The 27,354-nt window shown below is 43.6% G+C and overlaps 2 protein-coding genes across 3 annotated transcripts; both read right to left on the bottom strand.

Moving 5' to 3' along the window:
• Nucleotides 1-13,461: 13,461 nt before the first annotated feature.
• Nucleotides 13,462-18,579, bottom strand: LOC119007546 (transmembrane protein 182-like). The gene is made up of 5 exons (XM_037077306.1): nt 18,264-18,579; nt 16,306-16,432; nt 15,901-15,999; nt 14,289-14,426; nt 13,462-14,009 (listed from the first exon to the last, which is right to left on the bottom strand). The coding sequence occupies exons 1-5, from the start codon at nt 18,435-18,437 to the stop codon at nt 13,789-13,791; spliced, it is 759 nt and encodes a 252-aa protein (XP_036933201.1). The 5' UTR covers nt 18,438-18,579; the 3' UTR covers nt 13,462-13,788.
• A 382-nt stretch (nt 18,580-18,961) lies between these two features.
• Nucleotides 18,962-25,631, bottom strand: LOC119007455 (sodium/hydrogen exchanger 2-like). Of its 2 annotated transcripts, XM_037077169.1 has the most exons (13): nt 25,376-25,631; nt 24,890-25,112; nt 22,744-22,984; nt 22,406-22,656; nt 22,106-22,323; nt 21,796-21,992; nt 21,593-21,682; nt 21,052-21,122; nt 20,658-20,795; nt 20,313-20,409; nt 20,046-20,174; nt 19,656-19,719; nt 18,962-19,303 (listed from the first exon to the last, which is right to left on the bottom strand). In XM_037077169.1, the coding sequence occupies exons 1-13, from the start codon at nt 25,629-25,631 to the stop codon at nt 19,137-19,139; spliced, it is 2,142 nt and encodes a 713-aa protein (XP_036933064.1). In that variant the 3' UTR covers nt 18,962-19,136. The 2 variants fall into 2 exon arrangements, with proteins under 2 accessions (XP_036933064.1, XP_036933065.1); XM_037077170.1 differs by lacking the exons at nt 24,890-25,112; nt 25,376-25,631 and adding an exon at nt 24,879-24,884.
• Nucleotides 25,632-27,354: the final 1,723 nt, after the last annotated feature.

Below are 27,354 nucleotides of genomic sequence, written 5' to 3'. Positions count from 1 at the left end.
CACCAACTAAGGGCCTTCAGTTAGTTTGATATTCTCTGTCCGGACATCATCGCAGAATCGAAGACGCCAAAGTTGGCAGAGGAAGAGAAAAAAAGAGTGACTGTTGTGATCTTTCTGCTACCCAGAAAACAACATCATCCCTGTTTTCATGAAAGATTGCGACGTAGGCTGCAATCTAATCAGTGTGGTCCCCGTCTCATGGGGTTCTGTAGTTCTGTAGAGATCTATCCTCAGTGTTGTCTCAGGCCACCGAGCAGATACGCAAAACAAAGCTGCTTGTTTTGTTACGTTCACGGTAAAACAAACACACCTGGAGTATACTGTTGATTTTATGCAATAGCCACAACACTATTGTGAATACATTTGAAAAAGATTCCTTATTCTGCTTTGGCTGTCCGCCCACACCAAGATGATAACTCGTCCACCGGAGACAGAAGAGTTTTAAAAGTGCTCTCAAAGATGAAAACAAATTCCGGTCTAATGCTGTGATGTCTATGGGGAAAGTTGAGTTTTTTGAGAACACTGACGTCCGCTATTGAAAAAAGTGACGATGTGGTCCACTCCGTTGGTACAAAATACTATGAAATGGGACGACTCTTTTGCATAAGGGTCAAAAATGTGTAGCATATAATCACGTCACAAATTCAAATCAACAATTTGATTTTGGCAGGCGATGCGCACACACACACACACACGTTAGTAGTTTGTGTTAAACTTCTGGACAACAATTGGATGTATTTTCTCCTCATGGATTACAATTGTTTTGGGGATTCCTTCCATTATCCATTAAAATGTCCAATGTTTTGGTTAATGATTAAATACTTACCAAACTGTTGACATTCTCGGCCTCAACTCCACTCTGTATTTAGTTACAATTTGCAACTGTTAGCATGCTAATATGCTAAATTATAATGGTGTAAATGGTAAACATAATATCTGCTAAAAATCAGCATGTGTGTCTTGTCAATGTTAACATGTTGACGTAAGCATTTAGCCTAATAAAAAGCTGTTAGCATGGCTGTAGACTCTTAGTTGAAACATGAAGGATGGCCAAAACAAAATGTCTGAGGTTAGTGTTGTTTGTAAATGTTCCTCTGTGTGAAATTGTGGATTTTAAGGTGTAATATGTAAGAATTTTGGTTTAACACATAAAAAAAGCTAAAATTACAGACAGCATGTGATAACGTTATGTGAGAGCATCTGTGTATTGTGCTGCAGCGATATCCATTGAGGTTAGCATGCTGACCAGTCAGGTCTGGACTGCTAGCTGCACGGCTAACAGAGCTAGATAGCTACTGGCGGCTACAGCTAGCATTTAGCAGCAGTTACCGGTAACTCTGGTGATATGCACCCTATTTGTTTTGAGTGACTTTGCTTTGACAGTTGGCCAGTCCTTAAGTACTGCACCTTTAATCTTAATGTCAGAGAGACTCCCATGACTAGACAGCAAAGCAGTCCAAGGTTAGCTTGCTACAGTGCTATCACCAGCCAAGAAAACTGATATTGACCTTCAAGTAAAACCTTGGAATATATAAAGGCAATGATTTTAATATCCACAGCTATAGTATGGCAGATCAGGGAAAGATACTTTAGTGATCCAATATGGAAGTAATTCCTAGAGAGTCCAGGCTAATCACTTTCCATATATGGTGTTTAGGTAATGGTCTATAATTTCCGATGTTATCCCCGCAAGTTCCCACAGACTTGGCGCCGAATTAATTATGTTTGTGAATGCACTCATCTTAGGCTGAGCGCTTTATTGTTGGATGCAATAATGTTTTTCTCATTTAATGCCTAAAATGGGTTTCACACCCGTTGCAGCCGTGCCAAGTGTTTATAGTATTACTTAAAAGATATTCTCTGAGTCATAGAGTGAGAACATTTCAGCGCTTTCTGTTTCATCACCCCGGAGGAGTTTGTTAACAGTGGGGGCTAAAAACCGTATAGCTGGCGATAACAAAAGTGATGATTCCAATGTTTCCTTTCTATTTGTATTTTAATTTTATACCAATCCCCTGAAACACACACACACACACACACACACACACACACACACAGACTCATGCACTTACACACGCGCGCAAATGTAAACCCACGGCTCCCCTGCCACTCGGCTTCTGAGGTTTGCAGGTCTCTGATAGGAAGCCTCTGAAATGGAAAAGAGATAAGAGTAAATAAACAAACAAATACAATAAAACCGAATTTGTGCTGGTTCAGTGCACACACAGGGAGGTGGGGGGGTGTGGGGGCGCGGGGGAGAGGGAGCTGGAGGGAGCGCACTGTGCAAGGCCCAACGACGAAACCCCACAAAGATGCATTCTCAATAAAGCAAAGCAAGGTAAATACCTAAGTGAATTCATGCAAGTTCCATTTATTCAGCGAAAATCTGTTGAGACTGTGCGCTGATAGAGAGAGAGACACCATTTGGATCTCTAACAATAGAGCTATCACTTACTGCCTCTGTGTTCCCTCGATATGATCTCTGTCCATTTTTACACAACTGAATCCCTCCCCCCGAAAAAAAAAGAAAAGAAAGAAGCATTTTATTTCCATCACAATAATGTCGTGTGGTGTTGTCAGCTAATTCTCAACGGCGCGCCCAGCTTTTTTCTCCCGGCCCCTCCGTCGACACCTTAGCGGAGCAACCGTCGCGCTAAACCAAATGTTCTGCACAGCCGATCCGCCTTTAAAGCGGTGCCACGGGCTTTGATGTGCGCCCACACCAACACGCCACTCCAGCAGCCTTTCTTCTCAGATGTTGCTTAATTACACTATCATAGTCCGTTAATTACCTTATCAGTGCGGCATAATCCCGTGGTCAGTGTCTGAACGGCGTGTATCAAAGCAAAGCGAGTCTCTTTCATGTGGTGTTTTTGGTCCTGATTAGTGGATTCAGCAGCACCCAAACAGAAAATGTAAAGATGACAAGTTGCGTCATTAGACAGGGTTTTGTGTTGGAGCTGTTTCTAGATAAATAAAAGGTTCCCACCCAGCTCTTTAGTGTGGCGTTTCTGGCCGTAGCACAGGTTGCTAGATGGCATATGGTTGGTCTAAACAGGCTTTGGTTTGATTGGTGTAATAATGCAAATGAGGGTTCTGAAAACTTGTTTGCTTGTTTCTTTTTGGTAAAACTACTCTTTGAATATAGAGGGTCATGATTATTAATTATTTCTCATGAAAGGAAGTCAGTCAAGGAAACTTGAGATTCTAGTCAGCCTACCATTTTGCATCTTATCAATTCAAGTACAATAGGTGGCTGGTTTTGGCCAGGAGCCCCCCATTACGTTTGAGTTTTGAATATAATTTGGGCATCTCTGGTTTAAAGAAAGATACAATGCACTACTGAGCTTTAAAGCTGTTTGTAGACATTTTAGCTCCACCAAGGAGGTTCTGTTTTCTGCCTTGTTTAGTTGGTTGGTTGACTGCAAAATCTGACAAGATGATACATACTTGAATTAATCACATAAACTGTAGCCTCAAAGTAGACTGTTACAGTGTTACTGTTCTGTTGTAAGAGTTGAAAAGATTTATCAACTTTAATTGATTAGTCAACTTTCAACTCAGCCATCGATTTAGATGATTTTCTTTTCAATCAATCTGGATCTGTCCTTTTACCCAGATAGGTGGAAACAGTTAAAGGTGTCCACTCTGGGCTGAGACCAATTCTCTTTCCAGGTGTTTATGTAATCCTGCTGACAAACCAAAGCTGTAAATCATTCAAAGTTGACTTGTGGTTGTTGTTGTTGTGAGATTTTTGTTAAAATGTCCCGGGAAATAATCCATGGATCTAAACAAAAGAAATGAGGTGTATCTAGCTGGCTGTATCGACAGTATCAGTGAGTACAATATAAAGGAGGATTTTGGATCTGTTTTTGGTTAGGCAGTGGTGGATGGTTTAACATTTGAGTGATACAGAGCCAATGAGTTTCAAAGTGTGTTGGGCTTAATTTAATTAAAGAGGGACTTGGGCCTTGGTGACTTGGCGGCCATGGCCACTCTGCTGAGTGCCATTCGAGGCCCCTTAGCTTAATCTGGCTAACTGTTCCTTACTCCTGTTCTGCACATGTTGCACAGACACAAGATTTATCAATCTCTGTGTCTTGGAAAGGAAACACACCTCCCAAAAAATACACTTAAAAAGTCACTGACATCCTACAAGTCTCTGTGTTCAATAGTTAAATAGCAAAACTAAACAGTGTGTCTGTGAAATTTGGAAGCAAACGGGGCCAAGTCAAAGAGCAGAGCAGTCACTGTGGGCGCGCACATCTATTAATTTGCAACGTGAGAGAATCTAAATCTATGATAATGCTCACCACATCATAATCGTCTGTGTGGAGCTGTTTGTGTGAAATCATGGTGTGACTGCAAACACTCCTGGCGTCTGTATGTTTACCTCGAGTGCGTCTGACGTGTTGCATATGTGTCGGCTTTCTCTCCACGCGGCTCTGTTTCTCGATGTGGAGACGATAATTAAGAAATAATTGGAGGGGCCAGAGAAATGTTTCTCAGGCGTGGAAGATGCATGCCTAAATGTTAATTCCACTCGGAATATGTTAACGTATGCACAGATGTTAATGTAGTCTCCACGTTGGGGGGCCGTTGTGTTGTGCACCTCAGTGCTTCCCCTGCGCGCATGTCTTCTTCCCCTCAGCTCCGCCGGCAGCCTATACTGGATCTGTCAACTTGGGGAAAATTTCCATTTTGCAGCTAACTCTGCAGTCTTTTGATGGATACGTCTTGCCGACTTTTATCTCTCAGCGCGTCTGCAAACTAATTAATATTTTTTTTTTCTCACCACTCTCCCCCCCTCTCTTTCGCTCTCTCTCTCTCCCCCCTTCAGGCAAATATTTGTTTCCTCAGAAGTGAGCGTGGGCAAACCTTCCTCACAGCTCCATATGCTGCCAGCTGCCAATCAAGTGGGCTGGAGCCCTGAAACTAATCGCAACCCCCCTCCTCTCTCCTCTGTCTCCTCTTCCTCTCCTTCAGCAGAAATGAAAGAAGTTTGGGGGGGGGGGGGTAAGAAAAATAAAGACATACAGTAGAGAAGAAGAAAGGAGATGGTTGAGACACAAGCCCAAAGCAATGTCTCCTCTGTTCTGTGTCCACACAGAGCTCTTCCCGCCTCTATGCTGAGTTCTTTCTCTGTTCACTTAACTGTATTTATTCATTTTTTTTTGGTCAGATTGATCGTACTGTTCTGTATCGTTCAGCACAGATACATCCTCTCTATCTGTGCTGGATGTAGTTTGCTTGCCAGACAGATTCGAGAGTGAACATGACGCGTACACGATGATTTGTGTCTGTGTGTTTGTGTGTGTGTGTCCGACACCGGCATTGGCGTGCGTGTGTGCCAGGGCCAGAACAGAAACACACAAACTCAGGTGACAATAAAATGGCTTTTACAGCCCACCACAGATCAGCTGCAGGTGAATTAAGAAGGCAGCAGCCGCTAAGTGCGATTGTTGATCGTTGTGTTGTATAAATGACACCGCTGTATTTACTGCGTCTCCTCATCTGCCACCTCTGACTCAGCATCTGACCTCTGAACCCCAACGCACACATGCTCTGGGGTCATTTTGGGGTACTTAACATTTTTATTTTTATTTTACAAGGTGATGCATGGCTGGTTTTACAAAGCCTTTGCACTGTGCCAGGTTTGGCTCAACAAGCTGTCATTCTAGCACATTAAATTCGGGGGGTCCTGGACCTAATGTTCTGTAGGTTAACAGAGCACTAGGGTTGAGGGTTAGGGGACATATTGGGGGGATAACATGCCGCCAAATATTCAGACTGGAACCGTGAACCATAGACTGTCTTTAAAGATGGACAGCGAGTCTCCATTTCCTCCCACTGTGCAGAGATGAATGAGATGAGAGCATCAAATGACTAATTAAAACCAAACTTATTAGAAAATCTAGAATGGCACTCCACACCAACAGTCCCCTTTAATTCAGTAGAGCCTATTCCAATAGAAGATAAAACATATTTAAATCTAACAGATTTTTAATTTGGATCCACATCAAATATTACTTACTTACAGACACCAGCAAGCTAAATATGCCTGTTTTTTTTTTGTTCATCAAGATCCATTATTCCCTGAGAAATAACCCTAACCCAGACTTAAGAAAATGGCGGAAAACACATTATCTAAAAAAATTTTGGATCCGTCCATTTTTGAAACCACACCAGAAGTTAATGGAGTCTGTTCTGGGTTGAAACCCGTCGTCTATCTGAGTTTCCTGGAAATACGTTCAGTAGTTTTTGTGTAATCCTGCTGAGAAACCAACCAAACAACCAACTAACGAATGTACAGGGACGAAAATATAACGGAGGAGGTGACACATTAACATGCAATCAAGATGTTTTGACTTGGCTTTTGGTTAGCAGTCCATCTTTATGTACCGTCAGTGTTGGGGACTGAAACTTCGGGCCCAATGAGACCCCCCAAACCAGCTTGTAAGTTAGATCGGATGGCCGTTTTGTTTGAATTCGAAACGTAGGGCCAGACTGAGACAATGGGAATCTTAAAGGGTTCATTTTGCTTCAAACAAACCAGGATGTAGAGCGCATCGTCCTACGTATCCAAGTGTTCTGCACGGCCGCACTGGCACGCGCCGTGGAAAGCCATTATAGCTCCAATCTACCTCTGTGATCTCTGGCCAAGAACTGTTGTGTTGTTGTTGTTGTTGTTGTTGTCTCGACATAAAGAATCATACAAATGACGATAATGGCACGCACTGTCCGTCCACAACAATCCACTGTAAGTCCCTAAAAGTGGAATAATATAGAAACAGCATCTGCATTATGCTTACATATACACCACAGTCATTTTTAAGATTAAAAAAAACCTGTATGCTGTTTACTATTATTTTGTTCCTAAAAGTATTCAAAAAGAAGAACCTCTTCCACTAAATACAAATACAGAGCAACATCCAGCCAGTCCTTTAGCCCTAGAATTTTCCTGCCAAATGTTTTGTTTACTTTTGATCGAGCATTAATGCGAAAGCGTATATAAATCAGTACCGTCCTCTTTGGATGTGTAACTTCTTTACCGTTAATGAGCGTCAAAATGTATATCTCATAAACCTGCTGCAACACTAGAAAACATTATTTATATTATTTATTAACGTTATTTTCTGGTAGTTTGAACTGCGAGGAATGTTTGCACACTGTGTCAGAAGACATACGGCAATGTCCTCTACTAATAAATTGACTATTGTGTTATGACTTGCGATGCTGAAGAGCCTGCCTATTGTATAGAGAGCAGCCATTTACATACACAGTCTGACACACATACACACACACACACACACATCTTCACTGTTTCCCTCCTGCTATCATCATCAGATGTGTGTGTAAGTGATCCCGTCTTTGTGAGGTTAATTGAAGGCAGGAGCTCTGACTGTCTGAGACATAATCTGTCTGCATGAACATGTGAGTGTGTGTGTGTGTGTGTGTGTGTGTGTGTGTGTGTGTGTGTGTGTGTGTGCGTGCATGTGTGTGTGTGTGTGAGTGTGTGCTCACTTTAAGGGGTGGATGTCTTTAATAAGACTGATCTAGTTGTTTATACAAAAATAGAAAAAGAAAAGACACACACAGAAACTCTTCTTTATGCCTCCACCTGCTCCCTCTCCACCTACCCCGCAATACAGATTAGCGAGTGTGCGTGTGTGTTTGTGTGTGTTCAGGGGGTTGTGGGGCCGTTTCTGGGGATTTGGGGTGTACAAAAGAAACAAAAAAAAAAAAAAAAACACAGAAAAGCAAGAGTGATGCCATAAGGCTCGGCGTTCTCTCATATCAGCTCGTATTATCTGTAATTTTTTGACAGGAGAAAAAAAAAACCCTTTATCTGGGAGGAGCTGTGTCCGTCTGGTCCCGCGCGTGAGCACACACGCACACACAAAAAGGGCCGCACTCGGGGCCTCACACACACACAGAGCAGGTAATCGGCTCACTAGTAGAGTTGGGGGGTTAGAGAAAGGAAGGAAAGCGCTCTCACCAAGTGTATCCCCCCTCCCCGTCTTTGACTGGATTAGAGCCCACCAGTGTTCAGTCCAGGTGCGCCGGAGGATGGAGGGGTGAGGGGGTCCTCGCAAGGGTTAACTCTCCCTACCTAGTGTGAGGCCACTTCCTGCTGTTTGCTGTCTGACACATCACCTACGTGGGACCTTCAGCAAATAGTGGAAAAATTAGCAGTGAATAATGCCGCTGTGTGCCTGAAACTATACATCATACATCCACACACACACACATGCAACACACACTCATTACTGCTAATCAACAAGACGCACGCTCTTTGGGTTCCTCGGGTCTGTTGGGGTTAATTTGCAAACCATTTATTACTTTATTATCATGTCATGTCTTTATTCACGTGACACTCACAACGCATATGCATAATATTATAACGCCATAATTGCTGACACTTCAAGTGCACGATTATTTCTTCCTTAAATGAAGTGATGGTGTGTTTCCATTGTTGTGGATGACAGGGGAGGAGACATAAGAGTTAATTAACTATGATTAGGAAGAGCTACAGTCACTGAACAAGCCGGGGTTCTAGCTCGATACTCGCCTCAGTAATTGCTTCCTTTACTTTCCTTCACTTTCCCTTTTCTCTCCACTCGCTGCCCCCTCATGTTTTCCCCTTCTGTCCATCCTGGCTAGAGAGGTTTTTACTTCTCAAAAGGAGAGCTGGAGAGCCCTCTGCTGGCTGAATGTGTGTAAATCACACATCAGAGGCGGGAACTCTGTGGAGATACGGACCAACTAGGTACAGTGGAAGCTTATCAGTAGTTTTTGGGATATATGAATGTTTGAAAATGGAGCCAGAGCAAGTCCTTTCTCATCAATCCACCGTCCAGATTATAACGGATGTGAGTTTTACTAAAAACGTATCCAGATAACTTAGTAAAGCATGCCTCCTGAAACAGGCTGGGTCCTGGCTGCCCCATCACCAGAATAAATGCTGGCTTTGTACGTCGGTCCAAACCACAGATATGTTGAAAATGTACATTTGATGTGTTGAAAACTTGTGTTTCTTCATGTTGCAGCTCAACATTTCTGTGCATATGGTGTGGTTAGGTTTAGGCACATAAACAGCTTGGTTTGGAGAAGATCATGTTTGGCTGACCTGGTTTTGTTGCCACAAACACATCTGGATATTTTCCCAAGTTCTTCCCAAACTACCAAGTTTTCATCTGAAACTGTCCTGACAACCGATCACAAATATTCTGCTTTGCTGCCACTTGCATGCCTGGAAAATATCTCAACGTCCCCTCAAGATTATCAACCAGTTTTGTTCTTACAGATGCTGAAATGCTATGTCAGACAGAGGTCTCTCGTTAAGAATATCCAGTGGTTACATGTATACATGTATATGTAGAGACACCATCTCGTACTGCCGTGTCTCACTTGTCAGCTGTTTGTAGCTTTTTTGCCGCCACCATAAGTCAGCTCATATACAAGTAGCCTGACATGTTTTGTGGAAATGATGATGTGATACAAATGTCATGTATTTGTGGCTTGGAGAACTGTACACAGTGGTCCTGGAGTGAGACCCACTTTTAAGATTGGTATCAGATAATAGATGCTTGATCAGTAATCGAAATAACTATAGCTGATGACGATGGGTGGGCTGATGGATGTGTGCCTGTGTGCTCACGCATTGCAAGAGAGAGCAACAAATTTGATAACCCACAGCAGCTAACGTTAGCATTCAACCACTTCCTGACAAAAATTAGCTTTTGATAGACAGGAATGGCGTAAATGAACTCTAAATAAATCAATGCACATCTTGGACACATTTATTTAAGTCTAGAAGTAAAATACAAAGGATGTAATTAACAGTAATGTTAGCTAAGAAATGCTAAGATTAGCTAATTACTCACAAGGTTTTTTTTTACCTGGATATATGGCCCGATGTCACTCCAGATGTTCGCTATTCATTGTGTTTTTATTTGCTGATCAATTTGGAAGCAGTCAGATGATGATGATTTGCCAGATTCTCTGCATTTGCATGACTCAGGGGAACACAGCAGTGCGGGATTGTCAAAGGAGACTGGTCGCCATGTGAATATGGTCTGTGGCCACATTGAGAACAACTCAGTTAAAAACAGACGCTCTGACCATCTTTGTCATTTAAGTGAAAATAAAAAACAAAAAATGTCAAGAAATCCTTAAAGACATCACTCACAGCCGTTTTAAATAATAAATATTGCACTTTTAGGGTTGTCACATTGCCCTGTAATAGTTGACTTCTCACCCCACAGGAGTTGATGGTTATGGACGAGGATATTTAAATTTGTTCGCCTTTGGTTCAAAGAAAGATTTGTTGACCGCTTGCCAGATTTCTGTTAAAGTTGTTAGTTTGTTGTTAGTTGTGAACCATCAAAACACCCTGACCTTTCCACCCGCAAGACATTATTTCCACATGTAAATATTTAAAAAATCTAAATGTTAATGCTGCATTTTCACGATATTTGTTATGCACATTCATGTTCATGTGAGGATGAACCCTTTTGACCCTATTTTCCACTGAGAAAGGCTTGTTTATTCAGTTAGTGAAAAAATGAATAATTGTGAGTTTTTGTTATTACCTCATTAACATTGTAAATATTAAAATGAATTTTCTACATGCCCTTAAGGTGAATAACAGTTAATAATTTTACTTTTTCAAAAGCAACCATTTAATTTTGAAGCATCCGAATTATGAAAATTCTGATTCACAGCAAGTTTTTCTTTAAAAAAAAAAAAGAAGAAGAAGAAAACTAAAATTCTTTTTTTAGTTAGAACTTGACTTAGAATTTGAAAATGTAATGTTGACCGTTGCCTCAAATGTATGAGTTTTCTAAACTTTTTTACATTACAAACAATTAACTGTGCTATTTGTAAGAATAGAATTTTTAGAATTTTAGAATTTTTTAGTCTTATTCCACTGCAGAAACTGGGATGCCGGCGGGCCCGTCCCGTAATCCCAAAGCTTCAGTTCTTGACGAAAATGTTCTTTATCATGAAACATTAATGAGATTAAAAACTTACTCTTTCAGACAGATGAGGCAAGATATATCATAAATCTGTCATGTTTGAATTATAATAATAGATATAAACTAAATCATGTGTCACATTACCAGATAACAATCGTGTAAGAAGACCACAACCTCTCTGGTCACAGGCACCACAGTAAACTCAGCTGACCTCTCATTTGATGGCTGCGGTGCTCTGTTACAGCATTACACTGACTATCATACGTAAATCTTAGGATCAGCTGTGTATCGGCAGTAAAAATTACAGTTATTTCAATAATTATCACAGGTGTGTTCTGGACGGTTTAATCACAGCATGTGTGTACTTAGGAGTGTGTTTTTGTGTTTGATCAGCGAGTTCCTTTGAAGTGAACATGCCCCCCTCCCCACACACACCACCACTCCTGCTCTGTGAGGAGCAGATGAAAGCTGATATGTGTGATTCAGCGTCCGCCCGCTTGTTTCCACACGCTGCCCATTCAGACCAGTGAAAGAGGAGGATGATCTAATATTGTGGCAGTTATGATACAATCACAAGTCTGCGCTTCCCGTTCGGATAAGCCCGTGGAAAAATGAATGAACGGGTGTGAGATGGATGTGTGTCAGCGGATTATCTATTAGAGGCGAGGGTTTCTGAACTGAAGGTTTCTGTGAACATGTCGACAGAGACACAAACAGTGTGAGGCGGGGAAGGGAAAGTGTCGGGGTTTCATTGAGGGGGTGAGATGGGACTGGGGTGAAGGAGGCAGGTGGCCGGCCTGCTGTACACCAACCCAACCCACAAACAGCTGTTCATTTCTCAAAGCCCCCTTGTGCCCCCCTGCAAGCATCAATTCTCCCTCTATCCCCCCCTATATTCACTCCTCTGGTGCTCCACCCCCACCCTCTACCCAAGCCTACCGTTTCTGTCTCCCGTCCATCCAGCCGTCCCTCCCTCCTCACTCTGCTCCGGCTAGCCTACTTTGATCGTGTGCCAAGAGCAGGACAGGGGACACAGCTGTATGGTTCACCCTTCCGCAATATCAACTCAACATTTGCAGTAATAGAGTGCATACCTCCGCCAGGGTCCAACGTTCCCGGTTTAATTCAGTCAAACTTAATCCAGTGTCAAACTTGATAACTACCTGACTGTAATGTAAGATCAAAGATCGGTAACAGCAAACCAGGAGGGCACCAAAACACTGCAGATGGAATCATAAAAACTGCTAAAAACTTGGGCAAAACTAGATCATATCATGAAGATCATGAAGACAGTGTTTTCTGGTTTTCCCTCCAGTGTCCTTGTTGTGGTCTCTGTTTTTGCTTAGTTATTTCCTGTTTTGTTTGTGTTTTGTTGTCTCTTTCCAATTCCTGCTCGCCTGAGTACCTAGTTCCCTTTTAGATCCTACTTTGAAGGGTTACTGTTCAAAAGGCACAGGAGCACAGGAGACACGTGAACGAGAAACAGACGAGCCAACAAAGAGTGAGGGAACAACAGGCTTTGATTTAAACTAAACTAACGTGGGGGTGAGGTGCAGGTGGAGAGACACTGACAACTGGGCAGCGCTGACAAGGCTGATGTGGGAAAATCAGGCTTAAGATGAGGACAGTAGGGAACCAGAACACTGGGAGCACATTTGAGCAGGAAGTACAAAGTGACAACAAGACACACAAGGATATAACTACAAAATAAAACAGGAAATAACAAAATGATGGAAACAAAATCATGACAGTCCCGATGAACAGATGGCTTCACTTGTTGCTAAAATAGCCGCTAACAGTGGCTAACTGTACCGAGCTCCAAGTGAACATGTGCTGTGTCAGGACTGAACACAAACCCCAAGACCAACTGTGACCACTGTGACAACAGGTAATCCATTTCCTAGGTGGTTTAGGGAGTTTAGCTGCTGTAAGACAGCGTCAGTGGTCCTGTTAGCTGTTAACTTAAGGCCCTGGGTTGCCTGGAGCCAAACTTTGCGCTGCATTCCTGTCATCAGTTTGGCAGCCCTCGATCTCGGGTGCTGCACCATGTTTGGCCAGCACTCTCATCACTTAATTGGCTGCTAGGAGCTCCAGGGAAGCACAGTGGTTAGCGCTGTCGCACCACAGCAAGAAGGACCTGGGTTCAGCACCAGGCAGGGCATTCTGTGTGGAGTTTCTCTCCGGGTACTGTGTCTCCCTCCCACAAACCAAAGACATGCAACTGTAAGGTTCAGCAGTTACTCTAAATTGTCAGAGGCGGAATCAGCTCCAATCGTGTAAAATCGTGCCGAAGCAGCTGATACTCCACTTGTGGACTATATCCTGGTCTGCACCAAAAATGAACGGGGTTTGTTCCCATCTTCCATCGAAGTTTGGTGGAAATCAATTTAGTGGTTTCTGTGTAATCCTGCTGACAAACCAACCAATCAGAAGAATGACAGCAGGATGCAAATGAGTACAGGAAATAAACAGACTCACGCAATTTATTTAAAAAAAAAAAAAAACAGGCACGTCATACATGGTTCCTTTATCCCCAATTCACATCCATATCACACCACACTAATCCCATAGACTGTACATCTGAGTTACTGTGGTATCATTCTACAGTACAGAATGATTTTATAGAAATAATCAAAGCGTGTTTGTAAAAACTGATACATCGACTCATTGTCTCTGACTGCACGCTGCTCTAATATTAATCGCGTCTTTGCAGCTTGTATTTACATCCCACCAGTGTGCTGCTCGGTCCCAGTTGCAGGACAAATAAAGGTCAGTCTTTTGTTCCACCACAGGCCAGATGGAAAGCTCACTTGCTGGCATGCAGCGCACGGCCCACCAGCATGAAGACCAACCCGGAGACGAGCTCCAGGGGCACGCCGGCAGCGGCCACCATGAACGACAGGCCGTAGAGCACTGAGACCTGGGCGCTCGGACACGCCTCCATTCTCTCCTGCAGGACGTAGCGCTCCACGTCCACCAGCTCCATCCACAGCACGTAGAGCAGCAGCATGAACAGGAACAGGCAGGCTGGGGAGTGATTTAGAGGGTGTCAGTGAGAGACAGATCGAGGCTGTCACTGTGAGTAACAGCAGAGGAATGCACCTCCGATTCATCCGGCGGCGTTTAACCTGCTGTTGTTATAGCGACGGTGCCGCAGAGTGACATCTGCTGCTCTGTTTGTCATGTGACAGGTGTGAGCGGCTGACAGCGACTTGTGTCGGTATCCACCTATTCCCCTGGCAGCACATTTCACTCTGTACATAAATACTATGAACTCCACACATGTGCACAGACTCTATATTTTACCAGCAGTGACGAGGAAAGCGCCACCCAGCTTGTAGAGCTTGTGACTGATGAAGGGGCCGCCGCACACCAGGAGGAAGAGTCCGGTCAAAGCTGCCACCAGGCCGAGGATTATGAGCACGGTCCAGAAACCCCGAAACACTGCAGGAAAAACAAACAGGCGGCCATCAGAGCAGTCGCCAATGTATGTTTACAGCATGGCAAGAGCGGGATTTCACTTCTGCTGCAGCATTGAGGACATTGAGGTCGTGTTCTCTGTGTTTCTACGCATGTAAGCATTTTAGCAACCTGGAGGGACATTTTATAATTAAAGAAATGTTACTTGCTGTTAAAACTACTAACTAGCTTTTTCACCAAGACTTAATCAGCTGTCCAATAAATGCTGTTAGAAGCTAGGGAGATAGCTAGTTTAGCATAAAGGCTAGAAACAGAGGGGGGACAGCTGGCTCTTTAAAGCCAACAAATATAGTGAAAATCAATAAACTGCACAACATTTATTACCTCTACATTCCAATGTCTGTGTAACTGAAGAGGAACAACCCCTGGAGGCAAAGTGCAGGAATTGGGTATTTTCTCACTGCATTGTTGTGTCACAGAACTTGACAGGAAAAGATTTATAAAAGGTGCATGTAGTCGTGGCTCAGTGCCTGTTTAACAAAAGCACACAAACTGCAACTCGATCCAGATCCATGTGTGCAATCAACATGATGTAATATAGCCGTAAACTGTCAGAAAACAGAACAGTATACCACGAGGAGTAATGGAGTGGTGACTCAAAGTAGCAGGTCCAATGGTCAGGGAGGCTGCTTTTTGATGTAAAAATATGGATACTTGTATGCAGTCCATCAATAATCATATTAATAATGTTGTAAGTGGAAGCGATCCTATGTTTTGTCCGCCTGTTTTTTACATGGAGCCCTGCTAGCTGTGTCCCCGGGCATGCAGTCTTTATGCTAAGCTAGGTTCTCCTAGCTTCATATGTAACAGACAGATATGTTACTGGTATGGATTTTGTTATTTATCTCTCAGCAAGAGCAGTGCTACAACAGTGTTGGCCAAAATGTAGAATTATTCCTAAAGTTCTAGCTATGACCTTGGTTTACATTTGGAATCAATAAGGAACATGAACACCATCTTTGCATCCATTTACCTGGTTTATTTACATGCTCCTTAACCCTCCACTCTCTCAGTGTTACTGTGTAATCTTTCTGTCTTCAGCCAATGTAACCGATATTCTCAAAGACCAAATTATCAAAAATGTATGTGTGTGTTCCCGTGGAAGTGTGGCCGTGGACAAAAGTTTTGGAGAACTATAATATATTGATTATTGAACCAAACTTGGGCCTCAAGACTGCAATGTTGTTCCTTACAACTGTGTGTTGACCACAACATATAGAGATGATTCATGGTTCCTTGACGAGGTGTGAGGCCAACATGAGCCTCAAGAACAGCTTCAGTGCTGCTTGGCATTCACCGATCATCCACGGCGTTACAGTAAAAACCAGTGATAAGTGAAGTGCACATTAATCATCTCATTGAAATATCACGTACCACCCACCCGAACACCACTGCAGACCAAGCACACCCCCTCATAGCAACAACCACAGTGTGTTACCTGCTGTCGCATCGTAACTTGGATGCGGAACCTGTCCAAGAGCGACAGGCAGAGGGAAGAGGTAACCATGGACGCAGACCTTGGATTCTGGCTGGTTTGCTACATGAAAAAGAAAAAATTCAAACAGTTTGAGGCTCAAAAGAATCGACCTACTGTATGTGATGAAATACAAAGAGAATGAGATATACAGCACAAGAGCAAAGTGTAGAGAAAAAGCCAGATCACCACATGAACCAAAATGAATGCCCACACATTCTTCCTGCCCTCTTACTGTACATTTTCTGTCAAACATCCAAATTATAGACATTTCTCTTTCCTGCTCTTGCTAGCATGTCAAGCAGGACCAAACTGCCAAGCACGAGACGTGAAAACCACACTGGACGGGCCCCAACGAAAACTACATACTGAAGAGAGTGGCCAGGACTGCGTGCGCTGAGGGCTCCACCTGGAACACACACCGCCAGAAGAAGCCCTCGTGGTGCAGCGTGAGAGACGGAAGAGGGCCATCAGTGACGACCTCCACCGACTGGATCTGAACGAGACAAATAGACAGTCTGACATCAGCAGGCGGACAGAGAGACGGGCAGGAGTGGAGACGGCTGATCTCGGTTTCCGTCAGCTCTGTCGACACGTCTGACGGCCGCTCTCCTCTGCTCTTGCTCTGTGTGATTCTGCACTTCAGTGGTGCCACGGCATCAAACGTGGTTCTGATTATGGCCCGCTCGTCTGTGAGGTTTTTCAAGGGGGGAAACTTATGAAACACGCATGAGTGATGCTCTCCATTTGCTTGTCAGAAATATGATTGATGGCGCTGAATAACGCACAGCTACTTTAATCATCCGCTTTTATTTAAAATGAAAGACTTTTTTGCGCTGTGATGTTAGGGAGGAGCTCACCGGGGGGATTAGCTTTTAGAAAATATATTCCTGACGGTGCGTTTTTCCGATTATTTTTTTCCACAAATGGAAGGAGAAACTTAAAGGGGCACTGCAAGCGAGTTTAAACATGAAGGTGAGGAGGATTACAGCGTCAGTGTAAAGGCTCTGGAGGAGCTTTCTCAACGAAGATATGACGATGTCATCGGGGTTATTTGACTTGGAGGACTTCCGCTAACTTTGACAGTAGTGAACCTTAGCCGGACGCAGTTATATGGCATGCCAACACTGCCATCTTCTGAAATGTGAAATTGTTAATGTTGTGCTGTTAAGTGTCATCGCTGGTCGTGTCAAGTTCAGATGAAACTTCTTCACGAGTGGTTACGCTTTTAAGAAGTCACGCACCAGAGGTTTACATCTGGAGGCGTGTCTGCAGATCGTCCTCTCTGTGTCACTGCATGAACGCAGAGTGGTCACAAGTAAAACATTGCATATACAAGTATTTTTGCAAGTTAGACAGTTTTTCTTGCAACTGATATGTCAGCATATTTGCAACTTTACATTTGCAGCATTTACTGTTGCAAATTTGGATGTAAGTATAAGCAGGAGTTGCCCTCAAGTAGGCAATTTAGAGTTTAGACTGAAACACAACAGGCTGAAGAATTCTCCCACATGAGTCTGTCCCGCTGCTTCACATAAGTCAGTGTGCTGCTCAATAAAATCTGGATCTGATGATGTTTTGTGATGTTTCATGGCCTCGACTGTTCAATGTGCCATATGTGTAACTGTATGTATAATCTGTGTGTAAACTTCATACGTGGAGCTGCCTGAGGATGCTAAGTAGGTTTCATTGTGAACTGACAATAAATTTGTATTGATTGTATCGTAGATAGAGATAGCGTGTTAACATATTAAACTAGGAAATTGAAAAATTGTGCCTTCTTAACATCGGCATTTTAGTGTTTCCATTTTGAGCATGTGAGAATTTGAATGAAAGTAAAGCCTCACAGAGCCGCTGGCAAGACTGCAGTCTCTCAGTCTTGTCACATACAGTCTGCAATACAACTGGGAGCATGACATTTAAATGACATGGGTGTTTACCGCACACAGAGCCTGACAGATATTATTCTCCGGACTGCATTACAGCAAGGGTAGGATGTCATGTTTTGGGGACAGGGCCACACTAAAAGTCATTAGCGACTTGATCACAGCTGCATTGTTTTAGTCCATTCTGTCCCACGACTATGTCAAAGCCAGAGACTGAACTATTCTGGTAGCGTGCACACATGTCCGATCATGTTCCGTATTGGTCTTATTGTGGATCTCACATGAGATTCTTCAGTGATAAAAATAATGTGCGGTTATTTCTCTGCATTTGTTTAGCTGGAGGTCACAGACCAGCTCTGACAGATAGTAGGGTTTGCGCTCACTTTTCGTATTTGCGTGGGTGAACATGGACAATCGTGTGCATACATGTATCCGTCCTACCTCAGTTCCATTGGCATCTTTCTCCCCTGTCAGTGCTGTTTGCGTCGGCCATGTATTCGGTCCACAGTTGTCACTGGCCACCAGCCAGTAGTCTGTAGCAAAGGCTATGAAGAAACACAGAGTCCCCACTGACCCAAATATACCCCCGACCAAGGTAGCAGCCCCCACCTTCATAACTCTGACCCAAAACCTCCCTGACTATCAGTTAAATCCTCAGCTCGTCGGCGGTGTCCACTCTGCTGCCCTGTGCCCAGCCCCTGTCCAAAAGAAAAACAGTCTGGCGCTCCCTGCCACTCGTTGGCATGGTGGGGGAGCTGTGGGAAAGAGAAGCCTCAGTAATGGAGGGGGTCAGGCAGGGGGAGAGGGGTTATTTTAAGAACCTGTAAGCCTGTCCTCGTCAAATTACCAGCGGGTGTGGTCTGCATTTTATAAAGGAAAACAAGGAGCGGCACATTGGTGGTGGTGCTTGTAAAGTGGACAGCGAGTATCAGCCTTTATGCCTGCGAGGCATGTCTAAGGTAGGTGTTACACTTGGAGTGCCACTTTGAAAATAAATTAGACCGGAGATGCAAATGACCCTCAGACCTCCGCTGAAGGTGTTCAAGAGGTGAGACACGGAGGAACGCTTTATTGTGGCTGGAAAACACTCACAATGATTTCCTTTTTTAAAAAACAGAAACTGAATTGTTTGATCATTGTTTTACATTTTTTAATCGGAAGATATCCATAACATTTCTGTCGTCAACCCATCTTGAAAACTCTATGGCTAAATAAATATGAGGTACTTTTCACTTTATGGAGCCAATTTGAAAAGACCGAACACAATAAATTCATAGGTTTACAGTCTTTTTTTTTTTTTTTATCTCTCTGTGTTCATTGCTGCTTCTCGTTCTCCAAAACAAAGCTGAGTTGTTTCTTGGGGGCTCTCCCCGCAGGTTCTTGGTTCTGCGGAGAGATCTGGTCCTCTCTGCTGTCCGCCTGCACCGAGGCCGCCGGGGCTGCCGAGTCCTGGAGGACGAGCCTCGGGCTTATGGAGCACACTGCCAAGAGGAGAGCCACAAAGTCAGTGGTCACACCATCACTGTCAGGGTCAAAGGTCAGGAGGTAGAGAGAGATGAGAGGCAATCTGATGATATGTCTCTATGTTCTTATAGAGAGCACTGAATCTTGAGAGGAGACTTGACTTCATTTTAGTGATTATCCTTTCCCACAGCAGTATCTTGGAAACAGCAACAGGACGGATTAGGGTTAGAAAAGAAAACACACATGAAAACATACATGTATTCAGGACCTCAGTCTGGGATGGAAGATAGAAACTTAAAGAAACTTCCATATTTTGTCTTATAGGAGTTTTTTGTATGTTTATATGTCTTGAATTGCCCGTCACTTTACCTGTGTGAGACCTGCTGAGCCCTGCTCTCACTCTGCGTGAGCCGTTGAACTCTCCTGCCTCGCCCTGCCACGGAGGAAGTGCACAGTAAAACATGCTGCAGGCCGGAGGACAATCTACACTGTTTAACTATTACATTTACATCTGAGGACATTTGCCTTCAGAAAACAAGTTTAATAAGACATGTTTGAATATGAATTTATTTGTTTTTTTGTAAATGTCTGTTGAATTGCCGACTATATTACGGTATTTCCTTTACTCGACATCACTGTAAATGAAGGCAAGCCCTCAAAGAGTTTACAGTTTAAATAGAGGTAAATTTTAATTTTGCAGCCCCACATTGTTTGTTTAAAACTTCACTTGCTTCTTGACAAATAACAGACGCTTGATACCTGTGGCCAGTGTGTGATCGTGTTATACGTGTATCTCTCTCCCAGACTGTGGTGTCTGTGAAGAGGCTTCCTTGTTCTGTCCATGGTGGCGTCCTGGTGCAAAGTGTGTCTGCTGTAGGCCGGTGTCTGCTGGAGTGATGACACACACAAGGACAACAGTGAACACAATTAGTAGATGAATAATTACATACCTACAGTGCACGTTCAGAGACTCCCTTCAACCAAACAGATATCCACACACAACAGCTGCTGAAGCTGTGTGTTTACCTTGTTGTTGAAGTTCTGAAGGTTTCTGGAGAGAATCCGTCGGATGCTGTCCATCTCCTCCGGTAGGAGGGGACGGCTGTGGGAGCGAGGGTCCACTCTAACAGTAAAATGTGGATATTCACATGCATTCAGTCAATTTAATCATTTAATGTCAATTTTCAGAGACATACTTGGGGTTGAGGAAGTAGGAAGGAGTAGGGGACGAGGCAAGAGAAACTCTATAACTGATGGGCATTCACTTTGTTTCGTTTTTTTATATATATGGGATTCATTCCGAGAATACCAGAAGATCCCTGAGCTCTGCCACAAGAGACACTGACATAAAGTAAAGACGTGTTTCCTCACAGTGACGCTGGCGCCTCCACGTCTCCCCCCTGCTCCCTCCTCTCCAGCTCCTGATAGACTCTGAGGATGCTGGAGCGAGCCTGGTGGTCCTCACGGATCAGGAAACGACGGAGGTACTTCCTGTTAAACTGCTCAAACCTCACACACACACACACACGCACACACACACACACACACACACACACACACACACACACACACACACACACACACACACACATAAACTGCCTTACAGTAACCAGTTGGCATGATTGTGAGCCTTGACTGAGTGATCTTTTTCTTTCGGTGTTTGCTGCCACCTACTGGGGGTTTCACGTCCCAATTTTTATGTGCATGGACACTGAATGGAAACACAAGCTGAGGGTAAGGTCAAAACAAAACAAGAGAAACTAACTTGTCTTTCCAGTAGTGCTGACCCCAGTAGCCGACCACGTCCTCTATTCCTGCCAGCAGGTGATCAATGAGCTAAGAGGAGACACGATAGAAGCATCTGTCACATAATACATCATTCTCCACACACTATAGATGATTTTCAGTGTGTGTCGTGGTTTGTGTCTCCAGTTGTATGCACCATCTTTCAAGAGAGTGTGGTCAGAAAACAGATTGCTTCTTCTAAGCTGAGCCATTATGTTCATTTTCACAGATGAAAGGAGTAAAAGTCTGTGTCTTGTGTGGCCCTGACATCAGCGCAAGATGAAAGACTCGTTCACATCATTGCAGAAATCCTGAATCAGCTGGAGAACTGCAGCCCATCGCCGTGGCATCTTTACATTATAAGAAGAATTCGGCAAGGTGCTGTGAGATGAACCCAAAACAGCAGAAAAGGTGCTACAGAAGATGAAAATCAAAATAAATCTGGACATATTGATATATATTGTGCTCCATAGAGCCCTTATTGCAGCCCAGCAGCTCGCTGTCAGTGCTGTCATTCTCACCCTGCTGTGGATCTCCTCGCTGACAGTGGGCAGAGCTCTCTTCTTCCTCTTCACATCCAGCAGCTCGACTAGAGGCTTAATGGTCATCCCCTGGAATCAGGACAAAACTAAACTCAACAAAAAAAAATCCATAAATGTGTTCCATGAAGACAAACGAGAAAAACTGCTATCTTTCAAAATCAACATTAACATTATGCTCGCACCTGTACAAAGACAGTGAAGAGGATGACCACAATGGTGGTTGTAATGAAGAGTCTCTTCTTCGGGAAGTCGTCAATCAGGAAGACGAGGGAGAAACAAATGGCCCCTCTGAGACCTCCATAGGCGATGATGAACTGATCTCGAAAGGTCACAGCGTTCCTCCGGAGCTTGTTCACCACAGCGGTGAGCAGGAGGACACCTTCAGAGGAGGCCAAATGTGTTGATTTCCTATATTTTGTTTTTATCATAACATGTGCAAAGTCACCCTTTTTTTTTTTTTTGTTAAAGTGCAGGGAGGATTTGAACAGCTACCTGTGGCCCTCCAGATGAGGCAGAGCAGCAGTGTGGAGCAGACAAAGGGCCAGCTCCACATATGGACATCCTGTATTGTGGACACGCCCAGGAAGATGAAGATGAGTGTTTCGCTCACGCTGCTCCACATCTTCAGGAAGTACTGGATGCTGGTGTTGCTGCGCTCGGACACGTTCGCCTCCACGTACTGCTTCATGGTCACAGCACAGGTCACAATGCTGCAAATGTGGAAAAAAAAAAAAAGACATGGCGAACACGGAGGTCGAACATGGAGGTCTCTGAGGACTATCTGATTCTTACGCCATGATGCCAGAGAGGTGAAGCATCTCCGAGGTCAGGTAGGACAAGTAGGAGTAGAGAAAGACGAAGAGCGGGGCGATGACCTGGGCTCTGGAGGTGAACCGTGAGGTGAGGGCCGCCACCAGGCCGAAGAAGAGGCCCACAAACAAACCGCCGAGGCCGACCACCACCACCCTGCAGCCCCCCAGCAGCACATCCAGCCCTGACACCGACGGCAGACGGAGGAAGGACTCAAACAGCTTGTAGAGGACCTGGGAGGAAGATTGTAGATGAATTATGCACCGAATAAGGTTGCCTTTCCTTTTTTGCACCTTCCTGGTGACCACCTCCTCCCTCACCACAGTGACAGCGTCGTTGAGCAGAGACTCTCCGAACACCAAGATATGGAGCTGTTCGTTTACATGCATCTCCTGGAAGACGGAGAGCACGGCCACGGGGTCGACGGCAGCGATCAGAGAGCCAAACAGCAGGCAGTGGAGCAGGGAGACGTCTCCCAGCGAGCTCTGGGCCAGCAGACACACACCGTACAGAGACAGGCCGATGCCCAGCACGTTCCACAGGGTTCCCAGCACTGCATACCTGGAAATATATACACAATGAGCCGCTTTACAGGGAACAGAAATGGCTGTGAACACAACACTGATCATTATCACCTTTGTTGTAATGGATCACATCAGAAATGAGAGAACATTAGCATTCAAGTCATGTTTCTGGCTACCTGAGGAATGTTGGTGCAACACTTCACTCTCCTTTTAGCCGCTAAGTGCTGCAATATGTTCATGAGCGAGTCGTTAACTTTGTCTGCAGGCTGTGGAGCGAGAAGAGTGATTATAAATTTTGGCATGGAAAATATAAATTTGGCATCGGAATGAAAACCCGAACTGGAAAAAAGGAAACATTGGCATTGAAACAAAAAAAAAGTTGCACTGGCACGGAAACAAGTTTTGGAAAGTTAACTTTAAACTTAACTTTAACCCAGCATCATTCTGGTGAACTTCTGGAAGCCATTTTTTGTATGTGAGGTGTGTGGTTATGTTTCTAAACGGGTCACAAAGCTCCAGCAACACTTGTGGTATATAGAACAACTTTATTCGAATGATGCAGGAGGGGAGTAGTTGAGGAATGTAGAAGCTGAGTGTGTTTTTGGCTTGTGGCCTTCATCAGAATTAAAAATGCACTGAGTCCAATAAAGTTATTTTGAAAACTGCAAGTAATATTGAAGCATTTTGATCCCCCCCCCCCCCCCACCAGTAAAAGTAGGTGAAGTTGTGCCAGAAAGCCCACTCTAAATGGACGATGACAAAAAAGGTGAAAGAAATATGAAACTGAAAACCACTGACCTTCTAACAATGTAAAAAAACCTACCACATTAAAGAAACCAGAAATCTAGAAAATAATAATAAGAATGTCATTAAAAAACTAAAGATTCCCCCCCAAATTTTGTTTCATCGTTAATGTTTCCTTGTCCACTTCAGTTTCTTTTTTTTTTTCATTGTTAAATTCTATTTTCCATGCCAAATTTTAAAGTCACTGTTCTAGCTCCATAACAGAAAACAGCTGCCTATTGTCTGGAAGCAATGCTCATGAGGGTGGTTGAACCAAATCAGTTTAATTTCAGGCCATAAAAATCAAAACAATTATGTGAAAAACACAACAAATAGCTTCATGGAGCCGAGGTAAAGCACTCAGCAGGGTGCACCAGCCACATAACAATGCTGTTTCATGTCTCTTTATATGAAGAGGAACAATGCACGAAGAACATTAACCTGACATTAAACAAAGAGAGGTATTGTGTACCAAATTTTGGCAAGTTGCTATTTTCCACCCTTGGTCCCCTGGCAGGTGGGTAAAATAATGACATAGTGAGAAAAGTAGACATTATAGGATTACAAAAATAATAATGTTGGCTAACAAACTGAAACACCCCCACACCCACAACCCTGAAAGAAAATTAGAATGGATAAAGTTCAGTGTTAGCTTTTTAATGCTAACGTTAGGATGCTAACATGCTCACAGAGACAATGCTGTTGTTTAGCAGGCATAATTTAATTTTGCCATTTAGCTTAGTTTGCTAGCATGCTAGTATTTGCTAATTAGCTTTAAACAAAAAGTACAGTCACTGTAGCCGGGGAGGACACTTCCACATAAACCACCACATGTACATAAACCAAAGTATTTGGTATTATGTATTTTTGAAGTCATCAGGAATTGTCTTCTTAGGAGAGAAATTGTAGCTTCACATCATGCAGTGCTAGTTCAGCTGTGTATACATTTCCTTCTAAATCAGAAAATCAACATTTGGTAACTTTATCCCTACTGGAGAATGGGATGTTGAATTTAAAAGAAAACTCTGACTAATAACATGTTGTAAAGGTATAAGTAAAAGAGATCTCAAAGGGTTTTGCACACAGACCCAAGTCAACATAAATACACAAACACACAAACACACACACATGAGAATCAAAACACTGACTGTGGACCGACCAGAGGATGGTGCCGAGGTTCTCAAAGAACAGCCTCCCTGGCAGGAAGTATCCTGCATCCAGGACGATGGGCGGGAGCAGAAAGAGGAAGAAAGCATCAGCGCTGAGAGTCGGAGGAGCAGAGTGGCGAACACCATATATCACCCCTCCGACCAGGAGGCCGACCATGATTAGGAGACAGCTCTCTGGGACGACTGCCGGGACTCGACCTGACCAGTGGAAACCTGGATGTTAGGAAGGAGGAGACTGAAGGAAATCCTGCCGATTGGATTCAACAATGTTGTGAACTAGTTTTACCCCATCATGACATCATGAGAGCACAAATATTGACTTGTAGATGAAGTTTCTAGCCCAACATAACAAACCCTGAAGCATTTTCAGACAATTTCAGATTTTAACCATCTCCCAACATTGAACCACCTCTAACAGCATCGTGTCTGTCAATGTTGGTTTGTCACGTATAAACAGAAAACCAACTAAATCTTACCCAGCTTGGCCAGTGAGGCCAGCATGATCCATAGCACAATCTCAAAGGGAGCCTGCACATGGTGATAGTCCATGCTGAAAACCCTCAAAGCCCTGGACAGATCCACAGACAGGCTGCCATCGCTGCTGTTGATGCCCAGCAAGGGGGGCAGGTTGTGGGGCTGAGGGAGCTCAGCTGGGGGTGTGAGGGCCAAACATGTAGGCCACAGCAGGCAGCAGGGAGAGAGCAGCAGAGAGAGCATCCACACAGCAGCCATCCTGCAGCCATGCTGGGACAACAGGGGCTGGAGAGACTGGGAGAGAATGGGACGGGGGGTTGGGGGGGTAGGGGGAGGGCAAGTCACACACACACACACACACACATACACACACACACACACACTCACAAAACAGAACCTGAACATGACTCGTGGAGCCACTAATGTGCACAGGAATCCCTGAGCTAGCATTGACTCCCAACCAGCGTTTCAAAGATCAGCACACACACACACACACACACACACACACACATTCCTAAATTACCAACGGTTATCTACACTGGCCACATGTGGGACAGTTTTTCATGTAATTTCAAAAAACTGAAATTAAATAGAAATCTTTTATTAAAGGCAGTTTTTTTTTTTTACATTATTTTTTTAGCAAAAAAATCTCATTTTCTGTTCAAAATTGTCAGGCGTGGACCTGCTGCATGGCCTATGTCTACATATCTAAGAGAAGTCCTCCCCAACCTGCAAAAGGAACTCTCTATGGTGAACACAGACTTAAAACGTTATAAATATTTTCTTAGATATCTGCTAAGACGTTAGCAGTCCATCCCAGTTCAAGGCCTCTGTGTGAGAGGCGCAAACACAAACACATCTTCGGTTCTTCCAGACTCCCACTCTGGGCCGCTAGCTGCACAGCTAACTGAGCTAAATAGCCTCTTGCAGCTACAGTTAGGGACAGTTAGCAGTTACTCACATGATATGCTGCCCCCTTTTTGTTGTGAGTATACATTCTGCAGGTGGTCAATTGTTACACATTTCACCTTTAACTTTAATATCTTTCTTTCTCTTTAATTTCAATTATCAGTGACTTGGGTACATGCACTGATATCGTACATTTACCAAGAATTTCAGCATCACATCTGTCCTGCTGCTTTTAATGAGTCCACTCGCTGTATAGAACAAGGGTGGTCCTTCTCATCTGCATGAATTCGATCTTCAGCATTATTTTTAAACCATTTAAATACAAATTAGATAACTTAATTAGCTTCATGTCAATATTTGCAGGTGTTGACCCTGCTGGTGCAACATATAAAAAGAGATTTTCATCTTTGTGTTCAATCTCGGTTAGTCTTTGTTGAGTTCTTGTGTCCTTTGTTTTGTTGAGAACTTTTCAAATACACAGTGGTGATAGTAGCAAATATGTTTGGATCATTTTTTCCCCGTAAGAATGATTCACCTTGGTTATTTCTCCTTTTTTATTTTAATCCATGCTGGAAGGAACTATGGCAATCTGGGTGCTGCTGTCAGTCTGTAGTGAAGTGTGAACATTTCTCTGTTATGTGCAACAACAAACAAACAGCATTCCTGTTTGAGTAGATCAAGAATAATAGTAAGATTAGTTGAAATTCTACAACAGTCGGGGGATTTTTTGCAACATTTTTTGAAACACGCCTCTGAAATGAGTACACATATTCTCTCATGGCAACAAAATGATTTTAATTTGCAGCAGAGACACATAACTCCCCTTTAGCGTCTCATTATATTCAGGAGTTTTGAATCCTTCACATTGTCCTCATTTTATTTCAGTTGTCAGTTTCATGGCCGACATAAGTGCTTGTGTCAGAATAAAGACGTCTGCTGTAAATTTCCACTCGGAAAAATAAAGAACGTATTTCTTCTGGTCGTTCACACAAAGAGTCTGCTGTTAATCCTAAAAATATGTTGCATATTAAAGTTGCTGTGACTCTGTCCCTTTCTCAAAGATTTCAAACAG

The sequence above is a fragment of the Acanthopagrus latus genome, chromosome 18 (assembly GCF_904848185.1).
Source record: "Acanthopagrus latus isolate v.2019 chromosome 18, fAcaLat1.1, whole genome shotgun sequence".
Classification (NCBI taxonomy): Eukaryota; Metazoa; Chordata; class Actinopteri; order Spariformes; family Sparidae; genus Acanthopagrus; species Acanthopagrus latus.
The sequence above is the reverse complement of the archived record's forward strand: the minus strand, read 5'-3'. Positions and strand labels throughout refer to the sequence as shown.

Excerpts from the sequence above, each read along its gene's own strand:
- LOC119007546 (XM_037077306.1), bottom strand. The coding sequence starts at position 18,437 with ATGAAGGTGGGGGCTGCTACCTTGGTCGGGGGTATATTTGGGTCAGTG. Across the intron at positions 14,427-15,900 it reads AAGTTACGATGCGACAGCAG|TGTTTCGGGGTTTCTGGACC; the intron begins GTAACACACTGT and ends TTTTTCCTGCAG. Across the intron at positions 14,010-14,288 it reads CGCTTTCCTCGTCACTGCTG|CCTGCCTGTTCCTGTTCATG; the intron begins GTAAAATATAGA and ends ATCACTCCCCAG.
- LOC119007455 (XM_037077169.1), bottom strand. The coding sequence starts at position 25,631 with ATGGCTGCTGTGTGGATGCTCTCTCTGCTGCTCTCTCCCTGCTGCCTG. Across the intron at positions 25,113-25,375 it reads GGCCTCACTGGCCAAGCTGG|GTTTCCACTGGTCAGGTCGA; the intron begins GTAAGATTTAGT and ends CCTAACATCCAG. Across the intron at positions 20,410-20,657 it reads GTGGAGGCGCCAGCGTCACT|AGTGGACCCTCGCTCCCACA; the intron begins GTGAGGAAACAC and ends TTTTACTGTTAG.